The sequence below is a fragment of the Pleurodeles waltl genome, chromosome 6 (genome assembly GCF_031143425.1).
Source record: "Pleurodeles waltl isolate 20211129_DDA chromosome 6, aPleWal1.hap1.20221129, whole genome shotgun sequence".
NCBI classification, from domain to species: Eukaryota; Metazoa; Chordata; class Amphibia; order Caudata; family Salamandridae; genus Pleurodeles; species Pleurodeles waltl.
The window spans coordinates 1224893214-1224920684 of NC_090445.1; the positions used below are offsets into that span (position 1 = coordinate 1224893214).

General features: G+C 51.0%; 1 protein-coding gene across 3 annotated transcripts in view; it reads right to left on the reverse strand.

Moving 5' to 3' along the window:
* The window catches only part of GBF1 (golgi brefeldin A resistant guanine nucleotide exchange factor 1), a 1570387-nt gene that overhangs the window by 723672 nt on the left and 819244 nt on the right, over positions 1-27471 (reverse strand). For all 3 annotated transcript variants that reach the window (XM_069240539.1, XM_069240538.1, XM_069240540.1), the window contains one exon: positions 26966-27089. In XM_069240539.1, the coding sequence (XP_069096640.1) occupies positions 26966-27089 (124 nt within the window). The remainder of the gene's footprint in view (positions 1-26965; positions 27090-27471) is intronic.

Genomic DNA, 27471 nt, shown 5'->3' on the forward strand with positions numbered 1-27471 from the left:
TGTTTGACATTTATTGCATTATTTTTATGGATTGGCTTTGTGACTGTTTTCTTTTTGCTTATAAATGGTCACTATATTTCTGATTGATTCTCAGTGGAGCCTGTTGAGGACGTTTTAACTCCATATCATTCTTCACATAAGGTCTGAAGAAACTTGTCCCCTGTAAATGTTCCAGCAATACCGATTTCTGATGGGATTGTGTTGGACAAAGTTCCATTCGATATATACGGGCCTACAGAAATTATTCAAATACCATATGTGTTCAAAATTTCAAAGACTGATGTAATTACACCTGATGTTGTCTCTGATGATTAGGATGTGCAAACAGTTGATTCCATGCTAACTGAAATGAAGGACTATTCCGCTTTTGAAACTGATGACGTATATGAATATACAATGAATTATGGGGAAATGTTCTGCTATAACAATTGGGGACATTACTACCTACACCGTGCCACTAGATACAGGCCAGTATTCAACTACACACAGTGGGAACACTGTTCTACATCACCAGTGGGGAGCCCAAAGTACTACAGTGATAAATTTACATATTGTTCTGGGCATGACACGAAAAGAGCAGAGTCATATTATTTTAAAATATCTCTGGCACAAATTAAGAAAATTTTGCTAACTGACACAAAATTGATTTATTCAGATCCCTTTGTTTCCCGGCTCGCAGTTCAAGGTTACGAATACTGGAAGAGCACTATCGATTTGAAAAGTGTATGGGGAACACAAGATTGGCAGATACAGGGTAGGGAGGCTTTACTTCGACCATGCCTGATTCCTGTGTGTAAGGAAATGGCTACCTGTTGCAGTTACCCCCCACTTTTTGCCTGATACTGATGCTTACTTGACTGAGAAGTGTGCTGGGACCCTGCTAACCAGGCCCCAGCACCAGTGTTCTTTCACGTAAATGTACCATTGTTTCCACAATTGGCACACCCCTGGCACACAGTTAAGTCCCTTGTAAAAGGTACCAGTGGTACCAAGGAATGTCCCTAAGAGCTGCAGCATATGTTGTGCCACCCTAAGGGACCCCTCACCTAACACATGAACACTGCAAAAGTCGACATGGCATCCCCCTCAGGATGCCATGCCCACAAAATACTGCCTGTGGCATAGGTAAGTCACCCCTCTAGCAGGCCTTACTGCCCAAAGGCAGGGTGCACTATACCACAGGTGAGGGCATAGCTGCATGAGCAATCTGCCCCTACAGTGTCTAAGCCCATTCTTAGACATTGTAAGTACAGTGTGGCCATATTAAGTATATGGACTGGGAGTTTGTCAAAAACTAACTCCACAGCTCCATAATGGCTACATTGAATACTGGGAAGTTTGGTATCAAACTTCTCAAAATAATAAACCCACACTGATGCCAGTGTTGGATTTATTAAAAAATGCACACAGAGGGCATCTTAGAGATGCCCCCTGTATTTTACCCAATCCTTCAGTGCAGGACTGACTGGTCTGTGCCAGCCTGCTGCTGAGAGACGAGTTTGACCCTCTGGGATGAGAGCCTTTGAGCTCTCTGAGGACAGAAACAAAAGCCTGCTCTGGGTGCACCCTGCAGGAACTGTAACACCTAGCAGTGAGCCTCAAAGACTCAGGCTTCGCGTTACAATGCCCCAGGGCATCCCAGCTAGTGGAGATGCCCGCCCCACCGGCCACTGCCCCCACTTTTGGCAGCAAGGCTGGAGGAGATAATGAGGAAAACAAGGAGGAGTCACCCAGTCAGTACAGCCCCCAAGGTCTCCTGAGCTGAGGTGACACCTGCCTTGAGAAATCCTCCATCTTGGTTTTGGAGGATTCCCCCAATAGGAATGAGGAAGTGCCCCTCTCCCCTGTGGGAGGAGGCACAAAGAGGGTGTAGCCACCCTCAAGGACAGTAGCCATTGGCTACTGCCCTCCCAGACCTAAAAACACCCCTAAATTCAGTATTTAGGGGCACCCCAGAACCTAGGAAACCAGATTCCTGCAACCTTAACAAGAAGGACTGCTGACCTGAAGCCCTGCAGTGAAGACAGACGACAACTGCTTTGGCCCCAGCCCTACAGGCCTGTCTCCCAACTTCGAAGAAAACTGCAACAGCAACGCCTCCAACTGGGACCAGCGACCTCTGAAGCCTCAGAGGACTGCCCTGCAACCAAGAACCAAGACGCTCCCATGAACAGCGGCCCTGTTCAACAACCTGCAACTTTCTTGCAACAAAGAAACAACTTCAAAGACTTTACGTTTAACGCCGGAAGCGTTAGACTTTCTACTCTGCAGCCGATGCCCCCGGCTCGACCTGCAGAAAACCAACATCTCAGGGCGGACTCCCCGGCGACTGCGAGCCCGTGAGTAACCAGAGATGACCCCCCTGAGTCCCCACAATGACGCCTGCAGAGGAAATCCAGAGGCTCCCCCTGACCGCGACTGCCTGTAACAAGGGACCCGACGCCTGGAACCAACACTGCACCCGCAGCCCCGAGGACCTGAAGGAACTGAACTTCAGTGCAGGAGCGACCCCCAGGTGACTCTCTGCCTAGCCCAGGTGGTGGCTACCTTGAGGAGCCCCCCCCTTGTGCCTGCCTACATCATTGAAGCGACCCCCGGGTCCCTCCATTACTTTCTATCTAAAACCCGACGCCTGTTTGCACACTGCACCCGGCCACCCCTGTGCAGCTGAGTGTGTACTTTCTGTGCCTGCTTGTGTACCCGCTGGTGCTCTACAAAACCCCCCTGGTCTGCCCTCCGAGGATGCGGGTACTTACCTGCTGGCAGACTGGAACCGGGGCACCCCTGTTCTCCATTGAAGCCTATGTGTTTTGGGCCCCTCTTTGACCTCAGCACCTGACCGGCCCTGAGCGGCTGGTGTGGTAAATTTGGGGTTGCCTTGAACTCCCAACGGAGGGCTACCTGGGCCCCAACCTTGGGACTTGTAAGTGTTTTACTTACCTGCAAACCTAACCTTTACTTACCTCCCCCAGGAACTGTTGATTTTTGCACTCGATTTAGGGGTGTGTTTAGGTCTGGGAGGTTAGCAGCCAATGGCTACTAGCCCGGAGGGTAGCTATACACTCTTTGTTCCTCCTCCCTGTGGGGTGGGGGGCACATCCCTAATCATATTGGGGGAATCCTCCACCTGCAAGATGGAGGATTTCTAACAGTCAGAGTCACCTCAGCCCAGGACACCTTAGGGGCTGTCCTGACTGGAGAGTGACTCCTCCTTGTTTTTCTCATTATCTCCTCCGGCCTTGCCACCAAAAGTGGGGGCAGTGGCCAGAAGGGCGTGCATCTCCACTAGCTGGGATGCCCTGTGACGCTATAACAAAGGGGGTGAGCCTTTGAGGCTCACCGCCAGGTGTTACAGTTCCTGCAGGGGGAGGTGAGAAGCACCTCAACCCAGTACAGGTTTTGTTCCTGCCAAAGAGTGACAAAGGCACTCTCCCCATGTGGCCAGCAATATATCTGGTGTGTGGCAGGCTGGCAAAAACTAGTCAGCCCACACGGGAAGTTGGGTATGTTTTCATCTCTAAGATGCCCTCTGGGTGTATTATTACAATAAAGTGCACACTGGCATCAGTGTGCATTTATTGTGCTGAGAAGTTTGATGCCAAACTTCACAGTTTTCAGTGTAGCCATTATGGTGCTGTGGAGTTCGTATTTGACAGACTTCAAGACCATATATACTTATGGCTACCCTGCACTTACAATGTCTACGGTTTTGATTAGACACAGTAGGGGCATAGTGCTCAAGCACCTATGCCCTCATCTGTGGTAGAGTGCACCCTGCCTTAGGGCTGTAAGGCCTGCTAGAGGGGTGACTTACCTATGCTACAGGCAGTGTGAGGTTGGCATGGCACCCTGATGGGAGTGCCATGTCGACTTAGGTAGTGGAGATGCCTGCCCCCCGGACACAGCCCCCACTTTTGGCAGCAAGTCCGGAGAAGATAATTATAAAAACAAGGATGAGTCACCCCCTCAGCCAGGTACACCCCTAAGGTGACCAGAGCTGATGTGACCCCCTCCTTAGAAAATACTCCATCTTGTTTTGGAGGATTTACCACCATAGGATTAGGGATGTGCCCCCCTCCACAAAGGGAGGAGGCACAAGGAGGGTGTAGCCACCCTCAGTGACAGTAGTAATTGGCTACTGCCCTCCAGCACTAAACACACCCCTAAATCTAGTATTTAGGGGCAACCCTGAACCCAGGAAATCAGTCTCTGATGCCTAACAAGAGGAAGGACTCCTGACCTGACGATCCCCACAGAGAAGGAAGACGACAACTGCTTTGGCCCCAACCCTACAGGGAGGAGGCACAAAGAGGGTGTAGCCACCCTCAAGGACAGTGGCCATTGGGTACTGCCCTCCCAGACCTAAACAATCCCCTAAATTCAGTATTTAGGGGCTCCCCAGATCCCAGGAAATCAGATTCCTGCAACCTGAAGAAAGAAGGACTTCTGACCTACAAGCCTGCAGAGAAGGAGGAAGACGACAACTGATTTGGCCCCAGCCCTACCGGCCTGTCTCCAACTTCAAAAACCTGCTCCAGCGACACATCCGACAGGGACCAGCGACCTCTGAAGCCTCAGAGGACTGCTCTGGACTAAAGGACCAAGAAACTCCTGTGAAGAGCGGCCCTGTTCAAAACCAGCTACTTCTTTGCAACAAAGAAGCAACTTTAAAAGACTGCACATTTCCCGCCAGAAGCGTGAGACTTCACACTCTGCACCAGACGCCCCCTGTTCGAGATCCAGAGAACAAACACCACAGGGAGGACTCCCCGGCAACTGCGAGCCCGTGAGTAACCAGAGACGAACCCCCCTGAGCCCCCACTGCGACGCCTGCAGAGAGAATCCAGAGGCTACACCTGACGGCGACTGCTTGTAACAAAGGACCTGACGCCTGGAACCAACACTGCACCCGCAGCCCCCAGGACCTGAAGGAACCTAACTTCGACGCAGGAGTGACCCCCCAGGCGACCCTCTGCCTAGCCTCGGTTGTGGCTGCCCCATGGATCCCCCCCTGTGCCTGCCTGCACCGCTAAAGTGACCCCCGGGTCCCTCCATTGTTTCCTACCTAAAACCCAACGCCTGCTTTGCACACTGCGCCCGGCCGCCCCTGTGCTGCTGAGGTTGTACCTTGTGTGCCTTCTCGTGTCCCCCCCCCCCCGGTGCTCTACAAAAACCCCTGGTCTGCCCCCCCCCCCCTGGTACTCTACAAAACCCCCCTGGTTTGCCCCACCCTCCCACCCCCGAGGACGCAAGTACTTAACTGCTGGCAGACTGGTACTGGAGCACCCCTGTTCCCCATAGGCGCCTATGTGTTTTGGGCACCTCTTTGACCTCTGCACCTGACTGGCCCTGAGTTGCTGGTGTGGTAACTTTGGGGTTGACTTGAACCCCCAACGGTGGGCTGCCTATGCTCCAAACCTGAGACTTGTAAGTGTTTTACTTACCTTCAAAATTAACCTTTAACCGTTGATTTTTCCACTGTGTCCACTTTAAAAATAGCTTATTGCCATTTTTACAAAGACTGTACATGATATTTTTTTCATTCAAAGTTCCTAAAGTGTCTAAGTGAAGTACCTTACATTTAAAGTATTAATTGTAAATCTTGAACCTGTGGTTCTTAAAATAAACTAAGAATATATATATTTTTCAATATAAAAACGTATTGGCCTGGAGTAAGTCTTTGAGTGTGTGTTCCTCATTTATTGCCTGTGTGTGTACAACAAATGCTTAACACTACCCTCTGATAAGCCAACTACTCGCAGACAATACCACAAAATAGAGCATTAGAATTATCAAATTTTTGCCACTATCTTACCTCTAAGGGGAACCCTTGGACTCTGTGCACACTATTTCTTACTTTGAAATAGTATATACAGAGCCAATTTCCTACATTGGTGGCAGCGGTGGGATCTAAGACTTTGCATTTGCTGGACTACTCAACCAATACGTGATCACACGACTAAATTCCAAAAATTGTCATTAGAAACTGATTTTTGCAATTTGAAATATTTTTCTAAATTTTTAAAAGTCCTGCTAGGGCCTTGTGTAAGTCCCTGTTAGCATTTCTTTTACAGTTTAAAAGATTTGTAAAAGTTTGGATTAAGTTCTAGAGATAGTTTTAGATTCTTAAAGAGTAATCCCAACTTTTAGAAAAATAATGTCTAACATAGAAGAGATGGTGGTGGAACTCAACCTCACCCCTTACCTGCATCTAAGGATGTCAGAGTTAAGGACTCTCTGTAAAGTAACAAATATAAAAACTGGATCAAACCCCACCAGAATACAGCTCCAGAAGCTTTTGTCAGACTTTGTTAGAGACCACCCCTCTGAAGACAACCTTCCAGAGGGGGAAACTAGTGACCTGGAGGATAATTTCCCCCCTCCTGTCCTAGTGAGGGAGACCAGGGTCCATCAAACCCTGACTCCTCAAGTGATAGTCAGAGATGCTGCTTCTCCCACAGGGGAGTCCAGCAACTCTGGAAGCATTGAGGGCAGCCTCAATGAAGATGACCTCCTGTTAGCCAGGATGGCCAAATGATTGACTTTGGAGAGACAGCCCCTAGCCATAGAGAGGGAAAGATAAGAGATGGGTTTAGCTGCCATCAATGGTGGCAGCAACTTAAATAGGGTCAGAGAGAATACTGACATGCTAAAAATCCCCAAAGGGATTGTAACAAAATAGGAAGATGGTGATGACATCACCAAATGGTTCACAGCTTTTGAGAGGGCTTGTGCAACCAGAAAAGTAAACAGATCTCACTGGGGTGCTCTCCTTTGGAAAATGTTCACTGGAAAGTGTAGGGATAGACTCCTCACACTCTCTGGAAAAGATGCAGAATCCTATGACCTTATGAAGGCTACCCTGATTGAGGGCCTTGGATTCTCCACTGAGGAGTACAGGATTAGGTTCAGGGGGGCTCAAACATCCTCACGCCAGACCTGGGTTGATTTTGTTGACTTCTCAGTCAAAACACTAGATGGTTGGATTAATGGCAGTGGTGTAAATGATTATGAAGGGCTGTATAATTTGTTTATGAAGGAACACCTTTTAAGTAATTGTTTCAATGATAAACTGCATCATCATCTGGTAGACCTAGGTCAAATTTCTCCCCAAGAATTGGGAAAGAAGGCAGACCACTGGGTCAAGACACAGGTGACCAAGACTTCCACAGGTGGTAACCAAAAGAAAGGGGTCACAAAGCCCCCCAGGGGAAGAGTGTTGAGGCATCCAAGTGAAAAAGTAAAGAGTCTTCTACAGGGCCCCAAAAACCTGCTCAGGAGGATGGGTCCAAAGCCTCTTCACAATCCTCATTTGGGTACAAGGGTAAAAACTTTGATCCCAAAAAGACCTGGTGTCGCAGCTGTAGTCAACATGGACATCAAACTGGAGAAAAGGCCTGTCCCAAGAAAGGTTCCACTTCAACTATTACTCCAGCTAGCACTGGAATAGCCAGTCTCTAGGTGGGATCAACAGTGTGACCAGGACAAATCAGGGTTCACACTGAAGCTACATTAGTCCCTGAGGGTGGGGTGGACTTTGCCACACTAGCTGTCTGGCCACCTAACATGCAAAAATACAGGCAGCAGCTCTTTATTAATGGGACTAGAGTAGAGGCCCTGAGGGATACAGGTGCCAGTGTCACTCTGGTGACAGACAAACTTGTTTCCCCAGGACAATACCTGACTGGACAAACCTATCCAGTCACCAATGCGGACTATCAGACTAAAGTACATCCCATGGCTATGTTAACTTTAAAACGGGGAGAGGTCACTGGCCTGAAACAGGTGGTAGTCTCTTCTGCTATACCAGTTGAATGTCTGCTTGGAAATGATCTGGAGTCCTCAGCATGGGCTGAGGTAGAACTCAAAACCCATGCAGCCATGCTGGGTATCCGTGAACTGGTGTGTGTCAAGACTAGGGCACAGTGCAGAGCACAGGGTGAAAATGAGGTGTTGGAGTCTGGAATAATGGCCCAACCCTCCAAGAGAAAAGGAAAGAAGATTGGGGAACCAGCTTCAGCACAGAAAAAGAAACAGAACCTCTCTTCTCAGGAAGAAGTTCTATCCCAGGAGGGAACTGGGCCTATAGAGTTAGAACCTTATCAGGCTGAGCTCTTGCGCCCAGGGGGACCCTCAAGGGACCAGCTGTACAAGGGGCAAGAAACTTATCCCTCTCTTGAAGGCCTAAGGCAGCAAGCTGCTGACCAAGAAAAAGGAAATGTCAGTGGAACACACAGGGTCTATTGGGAAGATGGACTCCTTTACACTGAGGCAAGAGATCCCAAACCTGGTGCCACTAGGAGAGTGGTAGTGCCTCAGGAGTTTAGGGAGTTCCTTCTGACCGTAGCCCATGACATTCCCCTTGCTGGGCATTTGGGCCAAACCAAGACTTGGGAGAGGTTATTCAATTCTATTGCCCCAATATGTCCCAGAAAGTGAAGGAGTTTTGTGTCTCCTGTGCCACCTGTCAAGCCAGTGGTAAGACAGGTGGCCATCCAAAGGCCCCCCTCATTCCACTTCCAGTGGAGGGGGTCCCCTTTGAAAGAGTGGGAGTGGACACAGTGGGTCCACTTGAACCTTCCACAGCATCAGGGAATCAGTATATCCTAGTAGTAGTGGATCATGGCACCCTGAAGCAATTCCCCTTAGGTCCACTACTGCCCCTGCAGTAGCCAAAGCACTCATGGGTATCTTTACCAGAGTGGGATTTCCTAAGGAGGTGGTTTCTGACAGAGTTACCAACTTCATGCCAGCTTACCTGAAACATATGTGGAATGAGTGTGGGGTGACTTACAAATTCACCACACCACACCATACCATCCACAAACTAATGGTCTTGTTGAGAGATGTAACAAGACATTGAAGGGCATGATCATGGGGCTCCCCTGAAAAACTCAAAAGGAGATGGGATGTCCTCTTGCCATGCCTGCTTTTCACCTACAGAGAGGTGCCTCAGAAGGGAGTAGGGTTTTCCTCCTTTGAACTTCTGTTTGGCCATCCTGCTAGGGGACCACTAGCTCTTGTGAAAGAAGGCTGGGAGAAACCTCTCCATGAGCCTAAGCAAGATATAGTGGACTATGTACTAAGCCTACGTTCCAGGATGGCAGAGTACATGGAAAAGGCAAGTAAAAACCTTGAGGCCAGCCAACAACTCCAGAAGTTGTGGTATGACCAAAAGGATGCTATGGTTGAGTTTCAGCCAGGGCAGAAAGTCTGGGTTCTGGAGCCTGTGGCTCCCAGGGCTCTTCAGGGCAGATGGAGTGGCCCTTACCCAGTGCTACAGAAAAAGAGTGAGGTCACCTACCTGGTGGACCTAGGCACTAGCAGGACCCCCAAGGGGGTGATCCATGTTAACCACCTAAAACTCTTCCATAACAGGGCCGATGTAAACATGTTGATGGTGACAGGTGAGGACCAGGAAGCAGAGAGTGAACCTCTCCTTGATCTCCTCTCCACTGACCCTAAAGATGGCACAGTAGATGGAGTGATCTACTCAGACACCCTCTCTGGCCAACAGCAAGCTGCTTGCAGGTAAGTCCTCCAGCAGTTTGCAGAGCTCTTTTCCCTAACCCCTGGTCAGACACACCTGTGTACCCATGATGTGGACACAGGAGACAGCATGCCTGTCAAAAACAAAATATTCAGACAGTCTGACCAAGTTAAGGAAAGCATCAAAGAGGAAGTCCACAAGATGCTGGAGTTGGGAGTGATTGAGCACTCTGATAGTCCCTGGGCTAGCCCAGTGGTCTTGGTCCCCAAACCTCACACAAAAGATGGCAAGAGAGAGATGAGTTTCTGTGTGGACTACAGAGGACTTAATTCTGTCACCAAGACAGATGATCACCCCATTCCAAGGGCAGATGAACTGATTGCTAAATTGGGTAGAGCCAAATACCCGAGTACCTTTGACTTGACAGCAGGGTACTGGCAAATAAGAATGGCACCAGGAGCAAAAGAGAAAACCGCATTCTCTATACCTGATGGGCACTACCAGTTTACTGTGATGCCCTTTGGCTTAAAGAATGCCCCTGCCACCTTCCAAAGGTTGGTGAATCAAGTCATTGCTGGCTTGGATTCCTTTAGTGCAGCTTATCTTGATGATATTGCTGTCTTAAGCTTCAGCTGGCAGGATCACCTGGTCCACCTGAAGAAGGTTTTGCAGGCCCTGAACGCAGCAGGCCTCTCTATCAAGGCATCTAAATTTAAGATAGGGCAGGGTATTGTGGTTTACTTGGGAGATCTTGTAGGTGGAGGCCAAGTCCAGCCACTCCAATCCAAGATCCAGACTATTCTGGACTGGGTAGCTACAAAAACCCAGACTCAAGTCAGGGCATTCCTTAGCTTGACTTGTTACTATAGGAGGTTTGTGAAGGATTATGGATCAATAGTGACCCCCCTCACAGAACTTACCTCCAAGAAAATGCCCAAGAAAGTTAAATGGACCTTGGACTGTCAAAAGGCCTTTGACACCCTGAAGCAAGCAATGTGCACAGCTCCAGTTTTGAAAGCTCCAGATTACTCTAAGCAGTTCATAGCGCAGACAGATGTCTCTGAACATGGGGTAGGAGCAGTCCTGTCCCAAAGAAATGATGATGGCCTTGACCAGACTGTTGCTTTTATTAGCAGGTGGTTACTTCACAGGGAGTACCGTTGGAGTGTCATTGAGAGGGAGGCCTTTGCTGTGTTCTGGTCCCTGAAGAAGTTGAGACCATACCTTTTTGGTACTCACTTCATAGTTCAAACCGACCACAGACCTCTCAAATGGCTCATGCAAATGAAAGGAGAAAACCCTAAACTGTTGAGGTGGTCCATATCCCTACAGGGAATGGACATTATAGTGTAACACAGACCTGGGACTGCCCATGCCAATGCAGATGGCCTTTCCAGGTTCTTCCACTTAGAAAATGAAGACTCTCTTGGGAAAGGTTAGTCTTATCCTCTTTCGTTTTTGTTGGGGGGGGGGGGGTTGTGTAAGGAAATGCCTCCTTGGCAATTGTTACCCCCTAACTTTTTGCCTTTTGCCGATGCTAAGTTATGATTGAAAGTGTGCTGGAACCCTGCTAACCAGGCCCCAGCACAAGAGTTCTTTCCCTAAACTGTACCTTTGCCTCCACAACTGGCACAACCCTGGCACTCAGGTAAGTCCCTTGTAACTGGTACCCCTGGTACCAAGGGCCCTGATGCCAGGGAAGGTCTCTAAGGGCTGCAGCATGTCTTATGCCACCCAAGGGACCCCTCACACAGCACATGCACACTGCCTCACAGCTTGTGTGTGCTTGTGGGGAGAAAATGACTAAGTCGACATGGTACTTCCCTCAGAGTGCCATGCCAACCTCACACTGCCTGTGGCATAGGTAAGTCACCCCTCTAGCAGTCCTTACAGCCCTAAGGTAGGATGCACTATACCACAGGTGAGGGCATAAGTGCATGAGCACTATGCCCGTACTGTGTCTAAGCAAAACCAAAGACATTGTAAGTGCAGGGTAGCCATAAGAGTATATGGTCTGGGAGTTTGTCAAACACGAACTCCACAGGTCCACAATGCCAACACTGAAATCTGACAAGTTTGGTATCAAACTTCTCAGCACAATAAATGCTCACTGATGCCAGTGTGCAATGTATTGTAAAATACACCCAGAGGGCATCTTAGAGATGCCCCCCTGAATAGCTACCCGACTTCTACTGTAGGCTGACCAGTTCCTGCCAGCCTGCCACACACCAGACATGTTGCTGGCCACATGGGGAGGGTGCCTTTGTCACCCTGTGACCAGGAACAAAGCCTGTACTGGGTGGAGGTGCTTCTCACCTACCCCTGCAGGAACTGTAACACCTACTGGTTAGCCTCCAAGGCTCACCCCTTTTGTTACAGCGCCCCAGGGTATCCCAGCTAGTGGAGAGGCCCGGTAGGGCTGGGGCCAAGTCAGTTGTCGTCTCTGCAGGGCTTTCAGGTCAGCAGTTCTTCTTCTTGTTGTAGGTTGCAGGAATTTGATTTCTTGGGTTCTGGGGTACCCCTAAATACTAGATTTAGGGGTGTGTTTAGGTCAGGAGGGCAGCAGCCAATGGCTACGGACCTTGAGGGTAGCTACACCCTCCTTGTGCCTCCTCCCTGAGGGGAGAGGGGCAAATCCCTATTCCTATTGGGGGAATCCTCCAAAATCAAGATGGAGGATTTCTAAAGGCCGGGGTCACCTCAGCTCAGGACACCTTAGGGGCTGTCCTGACTGGTGGGTGACTCCTCCTCCTTTGTCTCATTATATCCTCCAGGCTTTCCGCCAAAAGTGGGGGCAGTGGCCGGAGGGGCGGGCATCTCCACTAGCTGGGATGCCCTGGGGCGCTGTAACAAAAGGCATGAGCCTTTGAGGCTCACCGCCTGGTGTTACAGTTCCTGCAGGGGGAGGTGAGAAGCACCTCCACCCAGTACAGGCTTTGTTCCTGGCCACAGAGAGACAAAGGCACTCTCTCCCCATGTGGCCAGCAACATGTTTGGTGTGTGGCAGGCTGGCAAAAACTAGTCAGCCCACACTGGAAGTCGGGTATGTTTTCAGGGGGCATCTCTAAGATGCCCTCTGGGTGTATTTTACAATAAAGTGCACACTGGCATCAGTGTGCATTTATTGTGCTGAGAATGTTTGATACCAAACTTCCCAGTTTTCAGTGTAGCCATTATGGTGCTATGGAGTTCGTGTTTGACAGACTCCCAGACCATATACTCTTATGGCTACCCTGAACTTACAATGTCTAAGGATTTGCTTAGACATTGTAGGGGCATAGTGCTCATGCACATATGCCCTCACCTGTGGTATAGTGCACCCTGCCTTAGGGCTGTAAGGCCTGCTAGAGGGGTGACTTACCTATGCCACAGGCAGTGTGAGGTTGGCATGGCACTCTGAGGGGAGTGCCATGTCGACTTACTCATTTTCTCCCCACCAGCACACACAAGCTGTGAGGCAGTGTGTATGTGCTGAATGAGGGGTTCCTAGGGTGGCATAAGACATGCTGCAGCCCTTAGAGACCTTACCTGGCATCAGGACCCTTGGTACAAGGGGTACCAGTTACAAGGGACTTACCTGAGTGCCAGGGTTGTGCCAATTGTGGAGACAAAGGTACAGTTTAGGGAAAGAACACTGGTGCTGGGACCTGGTTAGCAGGGTCCCAGCACACTTTCAAATCATAACTTCGCATCAGCAAAGGCAAAAAGTTAGGGGGTAACCATGCCAAGGAGGCATTTCCTCACACACTAATAGTTTTAATGACATAGCTGTTAATACAGTGAGGAATGCAATGCAGATTGATTATTTCCTATGGTCATGCCTCCCCCTGCAGGAACTGTAACACCTGGCGGTGAGCCTCAAAGGCTCACCCCTTTTGTTACAGCGCCACAGGGCATCCCAGCTAGTGGAGATGCCCGCCCCTCCGGACACTGCCCCCACTTTTGGCGGCAAGGCTGGAGGAGATAATGAGGAAAACAAGGAGGAGTCACCCCCCTTTCAGGACAGCCCCTAAGGTGTCCTGAGCTGAGGTGACACTTACTTTTAGAAATCCTCCATCTTGTGGATGGAGGATTCCCCCAATAGGATTAGGGATGTCCCCCCTCCCCACAGGGAGGAGGCACAAAGAGGGTGTAGTCACCCTCAAGGACAGTAGCCATTGGCTACTGCCCTCCCAGACCTAAGCACACCCCTAAATCCAGAGACAACTGATTTAGCCCAGCCCCACCGGCCTGACTCCCTACTTCGACGAAAACTACAACAGCGACGCATCCAACAGGGACCAGCGACCTCTGAAGCCTCAGAGGACTGCCCTGCATCCAAAAGGACCAAGAAGCTCCCGAGAACAGCGGCCCTGTTCAACTAACTGTAACTTTCTGCAACGAAGAAGCAACTTTAAAGACTCCACGTTTCCCGCCGGAAGCATGAGACTTTCCACTCTGCACCCGACGCCCCGGCACGACCTGCGGAAAACTAACACTACAGGGAGGACTCCCCGGCGACTGCGAGCCCGTGAGTAGCCAGAGTTGACCCGCCCTGAGCCCCCACAGCGACACCTGCAGAGGAAATCCAGAGGCTCCCCCTGACCGCGACTGCCTGTAACAAGGGACCCGACGCCTGGAACCAACATTGCACCCGCAGCCCCCAGGACCTGAAGGAACCGAACTCCAGTGCAGGAGCGACCCTCTGCCTAGCCCAGGTGATGGCTACCCCAAGGAGCCCCCCCTGTGCCTGCCTGCATCGTTGAAGAGACCCCCGAGTCTCCCCATTGCTTCTATACAAAACCCAACGCCTGTTTGCACTCTGCACCCGGCCGCCCCTGTGCCGCTGAGGGTGTACTTTCTGTGCCTGCTTGTGTCCCCCCCCGGTGCAATAAAAAAAAACCCTGGTCTGCCCTCTGAGGACGCGGGTACTTACCTGCTGGCAGACTGGAACCGGGGCACCCCTGTTTCCATTGAAGCCTATGTGTTTTGGGCACCTCTTTGACCTCTGCACCTGACCGGCCCTGAGCTGCTGGTGTGGTAACTTTGGGGTTGCCCTGAACCCCCAAAGGTGGGCTACCTTGGACCCAACTTTGAACCCTGTAAGTGTTTTACTTACCTGTGAAAAAATAAACTAAGAAAATATATTTTTCTATATAAAAACCTATTGGCCTGGAATTTGTCAGTGTGTGTTCAACAAATGCTTAACACTACCCTCTGATAAGCCTACTGCTCGACCACACTACCACAAAACAGAGCATTAGAATTATCTCTTTTTGCCACTATCTTACCTCTAAGGGTAACCCTTGGACTCTGTGCACACTATTTCTTACTTTGAAATAGTATCAATCAAAACATTTAAAGAGCGCACTATGTACCCGTTAGGGTTTCAAGGCGCGGGGGGCAGCTGCTATCGGTCGAAGAGCCATGTCTTAAGGAGTCTCCTGAAGGTGAGGAGGTCCTGGGTCTGGCGCATGGAGGTCGGAAGGGAGTTCCAGGTCTTGGCGGTGAGGTAGGAGAAGGATCTACCGCCGGAGGTCTTGCGTTGGATTCGGGGGACGATGGCGAGGTCGGCCGAGCGGAGTTGGCGGGTGGGGACGTAGAAGTTGAGTCTGTTGTTCAGGTAGGCGGGTCCGGCGTTGTGTAGTGCTTTGTGCGCGTGGGTGAGTAGTTTAAAGGTGATCCTCTTGTCTACGGGGAGCCAGTGGAGGTCCTTCAGGTGGTGGGAGATGTGGCATCTGCGGGGTATGTCGAGGATCAGGCGGGCGAATGCGTTCTGGATGCGTTGGAGTCGTTGGATGTCTTTTGCTGGGATGCCTGTGTAAAGTGCGTTGCCGTAGTCCAGTCTGCTACTGACGAGGGCCTGGGTCACAGTTTTTCTGGTCTCCGTCGGGATCCACTTGTAGATTCTTCGGAGCATGCGCAGGGTGTTGAAGCAGGAGGAGGAGACTGCGTTGACTTGTTTGGACATGGTGAGGGCAGAGTCAAGAATGAAGCCGAGGTTGCGTGCGTGGTTGGCTGGAGTAGGCGGGGGGTCCCAGTGAGGTGGGCCACCAGGAGTCGTCCCAGGCTGAGGCGGTGCGTCCGAGGATGAGGACTTCCGTTTTGTCAGAGTTTAGTTTTAGGCGGCTGTCTCTCATCCATTCGGCAATGGATTTCAGTCCCTCATGGAGGTTGGCTTTGGGGGTGTGTGGGTCTTTGGCGAGGGAGAGGATGAGCTGGGTGTCGTCGGCGTAGGATAGGATGCTGAGGTCATGTTGGCGGGCCAGTTGTGCGAGGGGGGCCATGTAGACGTTGAACAGCGTCGGGCTTAGCGAGGAGCCTTGGGGGACGCCGCAGATGAGGTTGGTGGCTTCGGAGCGGAAGGGTGAGAGTCGGACTCTCTGGGTTCTGCCGGAGAGGAAAGATGAGATCCATTTGAGGGCTTTGTCTTGTATTCCGGCTTGGTGGAGACGAGTTAGTAGGGTGCGGTGGCAGACTGTGTCGAACGCCGCGAAGAGGTCTAGGAGGATGAGGGCTGAAGTCTCGCTGTTGTCCATTTGCTGTCTGATGTCGTCCGTGGCGGCGAGGAGCGCTGTTTCGGTGCTATGATTTAGTCTGAAGCTGGATTGGGAGGGGTCTAGGATGGAGTTGTCTTCTAGGTAGTGGGTGAGCTGGGCGTTGACGATCTTCTCGATGACCTTCGCTGGGAAGGGGAGGAGGGAGATCGGGCGGAAGTTTTTGAGGTCGTTGAGGTCAGCCTTGGGTTTCTTGAGGAGAGCTTGGATGTCGGCGTGCTTCCAGCTGTCCGGGAAGGTCGCAGTGTCGAAGAAAAGATTGATGATCTTGCGAAGATGGGGGGCGATGGTGGCGTCGGCTTTGTTGTAGACGTGGTGTGGGCAGGGGTCTGAGGGGGATCCAGAGTGGATGGTGTTCATGGTTTTCCGGGTTTCGGTGTCTTCTACGTGGGTCCAGGAGGTGAGGCGGTTGGTGTTGGAGGAGTAGTCGGGGGTGGGTTCTGGCGGAGGTGTGGTGTTGAGGCTGTCATGGATGGCCGCAATTTTCTGGTAAAAGAAGGTGGAGAGTGCGTCGCAGAGTTTCTGGGATGGTGGGACGTCGTTGACGTTGGCACTGGGGTTGGAGAGCTCTTTCACGATGCAGAAGAGCTCCTTGCTGTCGTGTGCATTGTTGTTTAGGCATTCTGTAAAGTGGGAGCGTTTGGCGAGTCGGATCAGTTGATGGTGCTTGCGGGTGGCTTCCTTGTGAGTTGCCAGACTGTCGGGCGCGCGCTCGAGAAGCCATTTTTTCTTACGTTTCTGGCAGGTGCTTTTGGAGGTGATCAGTTCGTCTGTGAACCAGGCTGCTTTTTTCTTTTCTTGGTTGACGGTGGGTCTCTTGAGTGGGGCGAGGATGTTGGCGCTGTTGAGGATCCACTGTTGGAGGTTGGTGGCTGCTGAGTCCGGGTCAGTAGGGTTGGTCGGCGGGTTCTTGGCGAGGGTGCTGGTAAGTTGGTCCTCTGTGACTTTGCCCTAGCGGCGGCGCGGTGGTAGTGGGGGGCGGTGGTGTTCGGTGTGTTTCTTGAATGTAAAGTGGACGCAGTGGTGGTCGGTCCAGTGGAGTTCGGTGGTGAGGCTGAAGGAGATGTGGTTGCTAGCAGAGAAGAGAGGGGCTAGAGTGTGACCGGCGATGTGGGTGGGTGTGTTGACCAGTTGTCTGAGACCGAGGTTGGCGGTCAGTGATGCGGTGTTGGCGTCGTCGTTGTTCTCCAGGTGGAAGTTGAGGTCTCCAAGGAGGATGTAGTCCGTTGAAGCGAGGGCGTGGGTGCTTGCGAGGTCGGAGATGGTTTCGCTGAAGGGGGTTCTTGGTCCTGGTGGTCGGTATATGAGAGTTCCTCTGAGGGTGGTGTTGGGGTCTGTGTGGATCTGGAAGTGAAGGTGTTCAGCTGTCTTGAGGGTATCGTCCGTGTGGGTGAGGACCTTGAGGGTGGATTTGTGGACGATGGCTATTCCTCCACCGATTCCGTTGGTGCAATCTCTTCTGGTGATCTTGTAGCCGTCAGGGGTGGCGATGGCCATGTCTGGGGCCAAGGAGTCGTTCCACCAGGTTTCGGTCAGGAAGGCTACGTCTGGGGCGGTGGTGTCGAGCAGGTCCCAGAGCTCGATGGCGTGCTTTCGTGCGGAGCGTGTGTTGAGGAGGATGCAGTGGAGGTGGTTGGTGTTGGTTGCTGCAGGCTTCGTTGTTCTGTTGCAGGAGAAGTTGCAGGAGCGGCAGGAGAAGGGTCCTTTGGTGTGGCCTGGAAGCAGGCTGTGGAGGAGCCAGGGTTAAGGGCGAGGAGTTCGCTGGCCGAGTAGCGAGGGCTGGTGGTGCGGGGGCGTGAGGACCACGGGGGGTGGCGCTGGGCGCGGTCCAGGCGCGGACGGGCGCAGACGGGTTTGCCTCTGGCGCGCCTCCGGCGCGGACGCGCAGCGCCAGCCATTAAGAAGGGAGGGAGGAGCAGCCGGGAGGGGGACGATCGACCGCCTGGCATCTCCGGTCGTCGTCTTGGGACTTGATGACCGCGTAGGGGGATGGAGAGTGGAGGATGGAGAGTGGAGAAAGTGGGGTGGTGGTGGGGGGGGGGGGGGGGGGTGGGGGGGGGAAATCAGAAGTATCAGAGGCTCACTCCCGAAGCTGTGGGTGATCCCACTTCGTGCGGACAGGGTGGTGATTGGAGGGTATAAGGGAATACCCTAAGGGGATAAGTTGAAAGGATCCCCAGTCTCGACGTGGTTTGACCGACAGGTGGTTCAGTCCCCTCGGGCATCGTTGCGTCACCCGCGCTTCAGCAGTGGGAGAAAACTGCGGACCGGAGAGCTCTGCGGTAAGCGTAGCACTGGTACCCACCTCACTTTGGTGCGCAGTGATTCCCTCTGGTTCTGAACCACAATAGTGGACCAGCAGGATAGTGAGGCGGGGATGAAGTTCAGCTGGCGGCCTGGTGAGGGTATCGGTCAGCTCATGACGATCGGCACCGGCCCTTGTTCTTCTCAGGGCACATTGTGTGGGGGATGGGGCAGGCAACCAAAGTCCAGTAGGCTGGTCGGTCTCTTTCGTGATCCCAGATACATCCCCAATTGTTCCTCTCTTGTCCTTATTTCCCTTATTCTTCTTTGCTCTTCCCGCTTTCTTGCTGGCTGGCTTGCTTGCCCCCAGCCCCTCACGGGGATCCTACCTGTGATGCTTGTTGCCCGCTCCTCTCGTGGGGGTATGATTATGTCCTCTCTTTGTCTCTATAGTCTTCCTTCTTTTATGTTTTCTTTCCTTCTTCCTTTTTGTTCCTCTCCCCTTCCCAGGGTAGGCCCCAGCTCTCCGGGCTTGCTGGCTGGCTTGCTTGCCCCCAGCCCCTCACGGGGATCCTACCTGTGATGCTTGTTGCCCCCTCCTCTCGTGGGGGTATGATTATGTCCGCTCTTTGTCTCTATAGTCTTCCTTCTTTTATGTTTTCTTTCCTTCTTCCTTTTTGTTCCTCTCCCCTTCCCAGGGTAGGCCCCAGCTCTCCGGGCGTCGGCGTTGTTTTTCCAGAGCTCCGGACTCCTGGAGCTCCCACTCTGCCACCTCCTCTTGCTGCCCCCTAGCAGTCAGGTAGAGGGAGGGAGGGAGACCGGCACAATGGCGTGTCGATCCAGGGCCCGGAAAAGAAAGAGCTCCGGGACATTGCCGCTGCTTCCGGGCTTCACCGGAACCCCGCAGCAGCGCCGGGTCCTGGCGCTACCAGAGGCCGCAGCCCCAGGTCCTCTCCCGGGCCAAAGCGCCTCTGTGTCAATCTCCTGGGAGCCCCCGCTCCGCGACAAGCCTCAAAGGCGGCGCCGCCAAGACAGCCTTGCACCCCCAGGGGGAGGTGTTCGAGCCCCCGCTGCGCCCCCGCCCACGAACCTAGCTGCCTCGCGGAGCGAAGGGATCAGGCAGCCATCACGCTGCATGGCCAGACCACGCCCCCTCCCCAGTACTCTAATGTTTCTCTTGGAAGGTTGGGCCATGATTCCAGGCTCCAACAACTCTTTCACCCTGTGCCCTGCTCTTCTGTACCCCTGTCTTGACACACACCAGTTCAGGGATACCCAGCATGGCTGCATGGGTCTTGAGCGAAACCTCAGCCCATGCTGAGGATTCCAGATCACTCCCTAGCAAACAGTCTACTGGAATTGCAGAAGAGACCACTACCTCTTTCAGGCCAGTAACCCCTCTCCATTCTAAAGTCACCATTGCCATGGGATGGACTTTAGTTTCATTGTCATCATGGGTGACTGGATAGGTTTGTCCAGCCAGATACTGTCCAGAGGAAAACAGTTTGTCTGTCACCATGGTGACATCGGCACATATAGCCTTCAGAGCTTCTACCCTATTCACATTTATCAAGAGATGCTGCCTGTATATTTGCATGTTAGGTGGCCAGGCAGCAAGTGTAGCTAAATCCACCCCATCCTCAAAGACCAAAGTAGCTTCAGTGTGAACCCTGATTTGCTCTGGGAACACCATTGACCCTACCTGGAGACTGGCTATTCCAGTGCTAACTGGAGTAGTAGTTGTGCGATGTTTCTTGGGACAGGCCTTGCCTCCAGTTTGGTGTCCATGCTGTCTACAGTTGTGACACCAGGCCTTCTTAGGATCAAAGTTTTTACCCTTGTACCCATTTGTGGACTTCGTAGAAGCTCGCTGCCCGCCCTCCTGAGCCGGTTTTTGGGGCCCTTGAGAGGACTCTGTTTTTGTCCTTGAAGTCTCACCACCTTTTCCCTGGGGAGGCTTTGTGACCCCTTTCTTTTGGTCTTCCCCTGTGGAAGTCTTGGTCACCCTTGTCTTGACCCAGTGGTCTGCCTTCTTTCCCAATTCTTGGAGAGAAATAGGACCTAGGTCTACAAGAGGATTATGCAACTTATGATTGAGGCAATTACTTAATAGATGTTCTTTCATAAATAAATTATACAGCCCATCATAGTCACTTACTCCACTGCCATTTATCCAACCATCTAGTGTTTTGACTGAGTAGTCAACAAAATTAACCCAGGGCTGGCTCGAGGTTTTGTGAGCCCCTCTAAACCTATTTCTATGCTTCTCAGTTGAGAATCCAAAGTCCTCAATCAGGGTAGCCTTCATGAGGCTGCATTCTTACCAGAGTGTGAGGAGTCTATCCCTACACTTACCAGTGAACATTTCCCACAGAAGAGCTCCGCAGTGAGATCTGCTTACTTTTCTGGTTCCAAAAGCTGTGAACCATTTGGTGATATCATCACCTTCTTCATATTTAGTTACAATCCCTTTGAGGATTTTTAGGATGTCAGTACTCTCTCTGAACCTATTTAAATTGCTGCCACCATTTATGGGTGTGAAACCCATTCCTTTTCTCTCCCTCTCTATAGCTAGGAGCTGTTTCTCCAAAGCTAATCTTTTGGCCATCCTTGCTAAAAGAATGTCCTCTTCATTGAGGCTTTCCTAAATGATTACAGAGGGACTGGACTCCACTGTGGAAGAACCAGGCTGACTATGATTTGTGGAGATAGGGTTCTTGGAACCGTGGTCTCCCTAATTAGGACAGGAGGGGGGAAAGAGTCCTTCCTCCTGTTCACTAATTTACACATCTGAGGGAGGGCCTTCCACCTCAGTGGGATGGTCCCTTGTATACTCTGCCAACAGCTCCAGGTGCTTGACCTTGGTAGGGTTGGACCTAGCTATGATCTTTTTTTTTTTTTTTACTTACAGAGGGACCGTGGCTCTGACATCCCTAGATACAGGTAAGGCGTACCACCAAACTTTTTTCCTTTTGTTGATGTCAGTTATGATTGAATGTGTGCTTGGACCCTGCTAACCAGGTTCTTTCCCTAAACTGTACCTTTGCTTCCACAATTGGCACAGCCCTGGCACACAGATAAGTCCCTTGTAATTGGTACCCCTGGTACCAAGGGCCCTGTGGCCAGGGATGGTCTCTAAGGGCTGCAGCATGAATTACGCCACCATGAGGATCCCTCACTCAGCACATGCACACTGCCTCACAGCTTGAGTGTGCTAGTGGGGAGAAAATGACTAAGTCGACATGGCACTCCTCTCAGAGTGCCATGCCCACCACACACTCCCTGTGTCATAGTTAAGTCATCCATCTAGCAGGCCTTACAGCCCTAAGGCAGGGTGTACTATACCACAGTTGAGGGCCTATTTACATGAGCACTATGCCCATACAGGGTCTAAGCAAAACCTTAGACATTTTAAGTGCAGGGTAGACATAAAAAGAGTATATGGTCTGGGAGTTTGTCAAACACCAACTCCACAGTTCCATAATGGCTACACTGAAATCTGGGAAGTTTGGTATCAAACTTTTCAGCACAATAAATCCACACTGACGTCAGTGTGAGATTGATTGAAAAATGCACACAGAGGGCATCTTGGAGATGCCCCCTGTATACCATTCCAATTCCTAGTGTTAAGCTGACCAGTTCCTGCCAGCCTGCCACAACCAGACAGGTTTCTGGCCACATGGGGTGAATGCCTTTGTCACTCTGTGGCCGAGAACAAAGCCTGCACTGGGTGGAGGTGCTTCTCACTTCCCCCTGCAGGAACTGTAAAAACCTGGCGGTGAGTCTCAAAGGCTCATGCCTGTTACAGCCCCCAGGGCATCCCAGCTAGTAGAGACGCCCGCCCCTCTGGACACAGCCCCCACTTTTGGCGGCAAGGCAGGAGATAATGAGAAAAACAAGGAGTCACCACCCACCAGTCAGGACAGCCCTTAAGGTGTCATAAGCTGAGGTGACCCTTGCCTTAGGAAATCCTCCATCGTGTTTTGGAGGATTCCCGCCCAATAGGATTAGGGATGTGCCCCCCCTACCCACAGGAAGGAGGCACAAAGAGGGTGTAGCCACCCTCAAGGACAGTAGCCATTGGCTATGGCCCCCCTAGACCTAAACACACCCCATAATTTAGTATTTAGGGGCGACCCTGAACCCAGGAAACCAGATTAATGCAACCTGAAACAAGAAGTACTGCTGACCTGAAAGCCCTGCAGAGACGACGGAGACAAATGACTTGGCCCCAGCCCTACCGGCCTGTCTCCAGACTCAAAGAACCTGCACAGCAACGCATTTAGCGGGACCAGCGACCTCTGAGGACTCAGAGGACTGACCTGCACCTAAAGGACCAAGAAACTCCCCAGGACAGCAGCTCTGTCCAAAACTGCAACAAAGAAACCATCTTTAAAGAGACTCAAGCCTCACTCTGGAAGCGCAAGTCTTCAAACTCTGCACCCGACGCCCCCTGCTCGTGTCCAGAAGAACCAACACCAGAGAGGACTCCCAGGCGACTCCAACAATGTGGACACCCTGAGTCGACCTTCCTGCACCCCCACCTCGATGCCTGCAGAGAGGATCCAGAGGCTTCCCCTGATTGCGACTGCCCAGTAACAAAGGAACCCGATGCCTGGAAGAAGCACTGCACCCGCAGCCCCCAGGACCGAGAGGAACCAACCACCGGTGCAGGAGTGACCAGCAGGTGGCCCTCATCCTAGCCCAGTCGGTGGCTGGCCTGAGAAGCCCCCTGTGCCCTGCCTGCATCGCCAGAGTGACCCCCCCGGGTCCCTCCATTGTTTTCAACACAAAACCCCACACCGTGTTCACACACTGCACCCGGCCGCCCCTGTGCCGCTGAGGGTGTATTTTGTGTGCCTGCCTGGGACCCCCCCAGTGCCCTACAAAACGCCCCTGAGGACGCAGGTACTTACCTGCTAGCAGACTGGAACCGGAACACCCCTGATTCTCCATAGGCACCTATGTTATCTGGGCCCTCCATGGACCTCTGCACCTGACCAGCCCTCGGTTGCTGGTGCTGGGTGTTTGGGGTTGCCTTGAACCCCCAACGGTGGGCTACCTATGCCCCAGGACTGAGACTTGTAAGTGTTTTACTTACCTCCTAATCTAACCTTTACTTACCTCCCCCAGGAACTGTTGATTTTTGCTCTGTGCCCACTTTGAAAATCGCTTATTGACATGTTTACAAAGACCGTACATGATATTCTTTTCATTCAAAGTTCCTAAAGTATCTAAGTTATGTACCTTACATTTACAGTGTTTAATGTCAATCTTGAACCTGTGGTTCTTAAAATAAACTAAGGGAGTGGAGGCGTGTACGAGCGATCAGATTGCAGAGGCTTTTGCAGAGTTCTACCGGGGTTTGTACGCAGCTGATGCAAGGGATGACGCAGCATCGGATTCATTCTTAGAGGATATAGCAATTACGCCCCTTGGTGAGAGGGAGGCGTCTCTGTTGGACCAGCCGATGCGGTTGGAAGAGGTCATATCGGCAATTTCTCGACTAAAAGTTGGTAAGTCTCCTAACCCTGATGGGTTTACGGCCTTATTCTATAAGACTTTCTGCGTGGAACTTGCTCCGCTTCTGGTGCGGCTCTTTAACTCTTTTCGGACGTCAGGAGCTCTGACACCTAGCATGTTGCACGCTACTATTGCAGTTATACATAAACCGGGTAAAGACCCAGAGGAGTGTGCATCATATAGGCCGATCTCGCTTCTGAATATTGATGCCAAGTTGTTCACTGGCATACTTGCCTGCCGCCTTAATTTCTATATGCCGGATCTTACTGACCCGGATCAATCAGGTTTTATACCAAGCCGACAATGCAGGGACAATACGAAGCGGCTCCTGCACCTGTTGGATAAAATGGATCGTTCCCGCAGGGAGGCGCTTTTCCTCTCTATCGATGCTGAAAAAGCGTTTGATAGGGTTCATTGGCCCTATCTCCTTAAGGTACTGGAGCAATTTGGACTGGGCCCCGTCTTCAGGTCCTGGATCAGTTGCGTTTATCGGTATCCCAGGTCGGCGGTTCGAGTCAATGGCGTGCTTTCCCTGCCCTTCCTGGTTGGGCGTGGGACCAGACAGGGATGCCCGCTTTCTCCCCTTTTATTTGCGCTCTATATGGAACCTTTTGCGCAGCGGTTACAGGACAGTCCCTTGGTTTCAGGTGTGAAGTTTGGTGGGGCCCACCACCTCATCACCCTCTACGCAGATGATGTGATCCTTACTCTGGCGGAGCCCGCGACCTCGCTGCCGGCGCTCATGGAGATAATAGCCGAGTTTGGTCAAGCCTCGGGATTTCGGGTTAATATGCAGAAGTCTCAGGTTCTCGGTCTGTCGGTGAGACCGGATCATGAGGCAGACCTGAGAGCTAGATACCCCTTTTTTCTGGTCGTTCTAGAGTCTCTCCTACTTAGGAGTTGAGCTAGCGACCTCTGCTGCCAAGACAGCGAGTTTGAATTATACGACGTTAGTTCGTGAAGTACAGCGGGACTTGGAATCGTGGGGAAGGCATAAACTGTCCTGGCTGGGTAGAGTGGCGGTGGTGAAGATGACAATATTGCCGCGCATTCTTTATGTGTTTCAGGTGCTTCCGTTGAATCCGCCTCCGCGAACAATAACCACTCTCCAATCGGCGATTCTGAAATTTATATGGGAGGGGCGACCGGCGCGGCTCTCACGACGGGTTCTGTACCGCCCTAAGAATGGGGGAGGTTTGCCTTCTGCGATACTTTCAGGCGACACAGCTGCACTTTCTTTTGGAGTGGAATCGCCCGCTCACTGAGAAACATTGGTGCTTCATGGACCAGGCAGTGGCGGGCTCGCATATATGGAAGGAGCCTTGGCTTCGACGTCGGCACAGGGCAACCAGACTTTATTCCTCCCCAGTTACAGGGGTAACGCTGCACATATGGGATAGAGTGGCCTGTCGATTGGGGTTCACGTCCTTTCCGTCCCCGATGACCCCCATAGGCACAAACCCTGACTTCGAGACCGGGCTTCGTCTGGAAGCTCTGAGACGTTGGCACGAAGGGGGCTGTAAAAGGGTGGGAGGCCTCTTTTATGACCAAGGGGTCCCGTCTTTTGATCAGATGAGGGAAGCATATGGTTTGACGGAGGCAGATAGACTGATGTATTACCAGATACAGCACTGGGCTCTGCAGCCGGCGAACAGAGCGTTAATAGATAGGTCTCTTACAACATTTGAGAAATGGCTCTTGTTAAAGAAAGATGATAAAGGAGTCATCTCAGAACTTTATCGGCTTCTGCAGGGGGTACGGCGCCCGCCTAAGAATAGAGGGCAGCTGCGATGGGAGAGGGAGTTGGAGAGGGAATTCTCGGATGAGGAATGGACAGTATCTTCTATAGAACACATCACACAGTCTATAACGCAGCAGGGATGGAGACGTCATACAAGGTGGCCTCCTACTGGTATTACACCCCGGCGCGTATACACACATGGGACCCCGATAAGTCTGACCTCTGTTGGAGGGGATGCGGGGCACGATACACTTGTGCATCTGCTTTGGCATTGTCCCACACTTCATCGCTATTGGGAGGGCACTATTGATGAGATTAACATAGCTTCCACACTAAGATCCCCAGATTTCCATCATATATCTTACTCGGGCTGCTCAATCCCCTTACCTTTCCTTTGAGGTCACTAAAAGGGAGACAGATAGCCCTGGCACTTAAAGCAGCCTTACAGCTGATCCTAGCTATGTGGGGTACGGATAGGGTCCCGACGCGTAACTCGTGACTCCAGAAGCTTTGATTTATCCTTGCCATGGAGAAACTCACACTGGCCTCGCAGCAGCAGATGGGTAAATTGAGTGAATTATGGAAGCCATTCCTGCAGATTCTATCTGCGGAATTTACAGAGTTGACATGCCCGGCTTATTTCAGAGTCCTGAGATTGACCTGAACCTTGACTAGAATGCTTGATTGAGAGATTTCAGGGGGTGGCGATATGGTGGGAGGAGGGATGGAGTGGGGGAGAGACAGGAGGATGACACGGACGCTGAAGGGAAGCATTATTGATATGATTTATTTTATTTTTTTGTGTGCTTAGTTCTATATGCGGGACTCGCAATCTGGAAGACCTTTAAACGAGCTCCGCATGCTAACTGTGTCGCTAAGAAGAGACTTATAGTGAGTCTCCTTTGAGCAAGAATCAGAGACAGTCTAGAAAGACTCTTGTCAGTAGATTTAGAGCTCCTGCAGCGGAGATGTATATCATTTATTGTACTGTGATGTCTTGTACTTACATTTCGTATTTTGTATCTGCATGTTTTAGTGTTTAAAATAATAAACAGATTTGATCCATAAAATAAACTAAGAAAATATATTTTTCCAATATAAAAACCGATTGGCCTGGATTAAGTCTGAGTTCCTCATTTATTGCCTGTGTGTGTGTGTACAACCAATTCATAACACTACCCTCAGATAAGCCTACTGCTCGACCACGCTACCACAAAATAGAACTCTTTGAGATAATATTTACAGAACCAACTTCCTACAATGGCACTCTGTAAATCAGCTAAATAAATGAATTGTACAAAACACAGTGTAACAAAGATAAAAAACATAACTTTAGTGATCGAGGAGTAAATAATAGTAACCTTACCACATTATATTCCAATAGGGGCAAAATCGACAAAAGCTATATTCGTATCATAGAATAATACAGACCTGCCATTTTTCAGTGAAAACTTCCAGTAACCTATGAATCACAGGTGCCTCCCCTGGTAATCGGAAAGCTTCAAGGTAAAGGCGCAATGCTTCATCAATTCTCAGTCCTTGGAAACTAAACGTCCTGCAATGCATAGGAGGGAACATTGAAACCTTTTCAACAGACATCGCAACAGCACTTATGGTACAGAACTTTTTAAAATGAACAATACAAAAAAATACCACAGTAAACTACATGACCTTTATGAAGTGACAAGGAAGCATTAGTAAGGGTTATGGTTCACTGCCTGGTCATGGAAAAGGTGCTATATGACAGCAGAAGATAAAAAATAAATATAATAAACATAGAGCAATTGATATTACCACTTAGTGAGCGGACTAAAGGCATAACTACGCAATAAGATATGTTTGGCCAACTTGAGAGAAGGCAAAGGAAAACTAACTATGGACACTCATTTCTCAGTTTAAGACGTGCTGTACACTAGCACTGTAAATAGAAGGTCAAC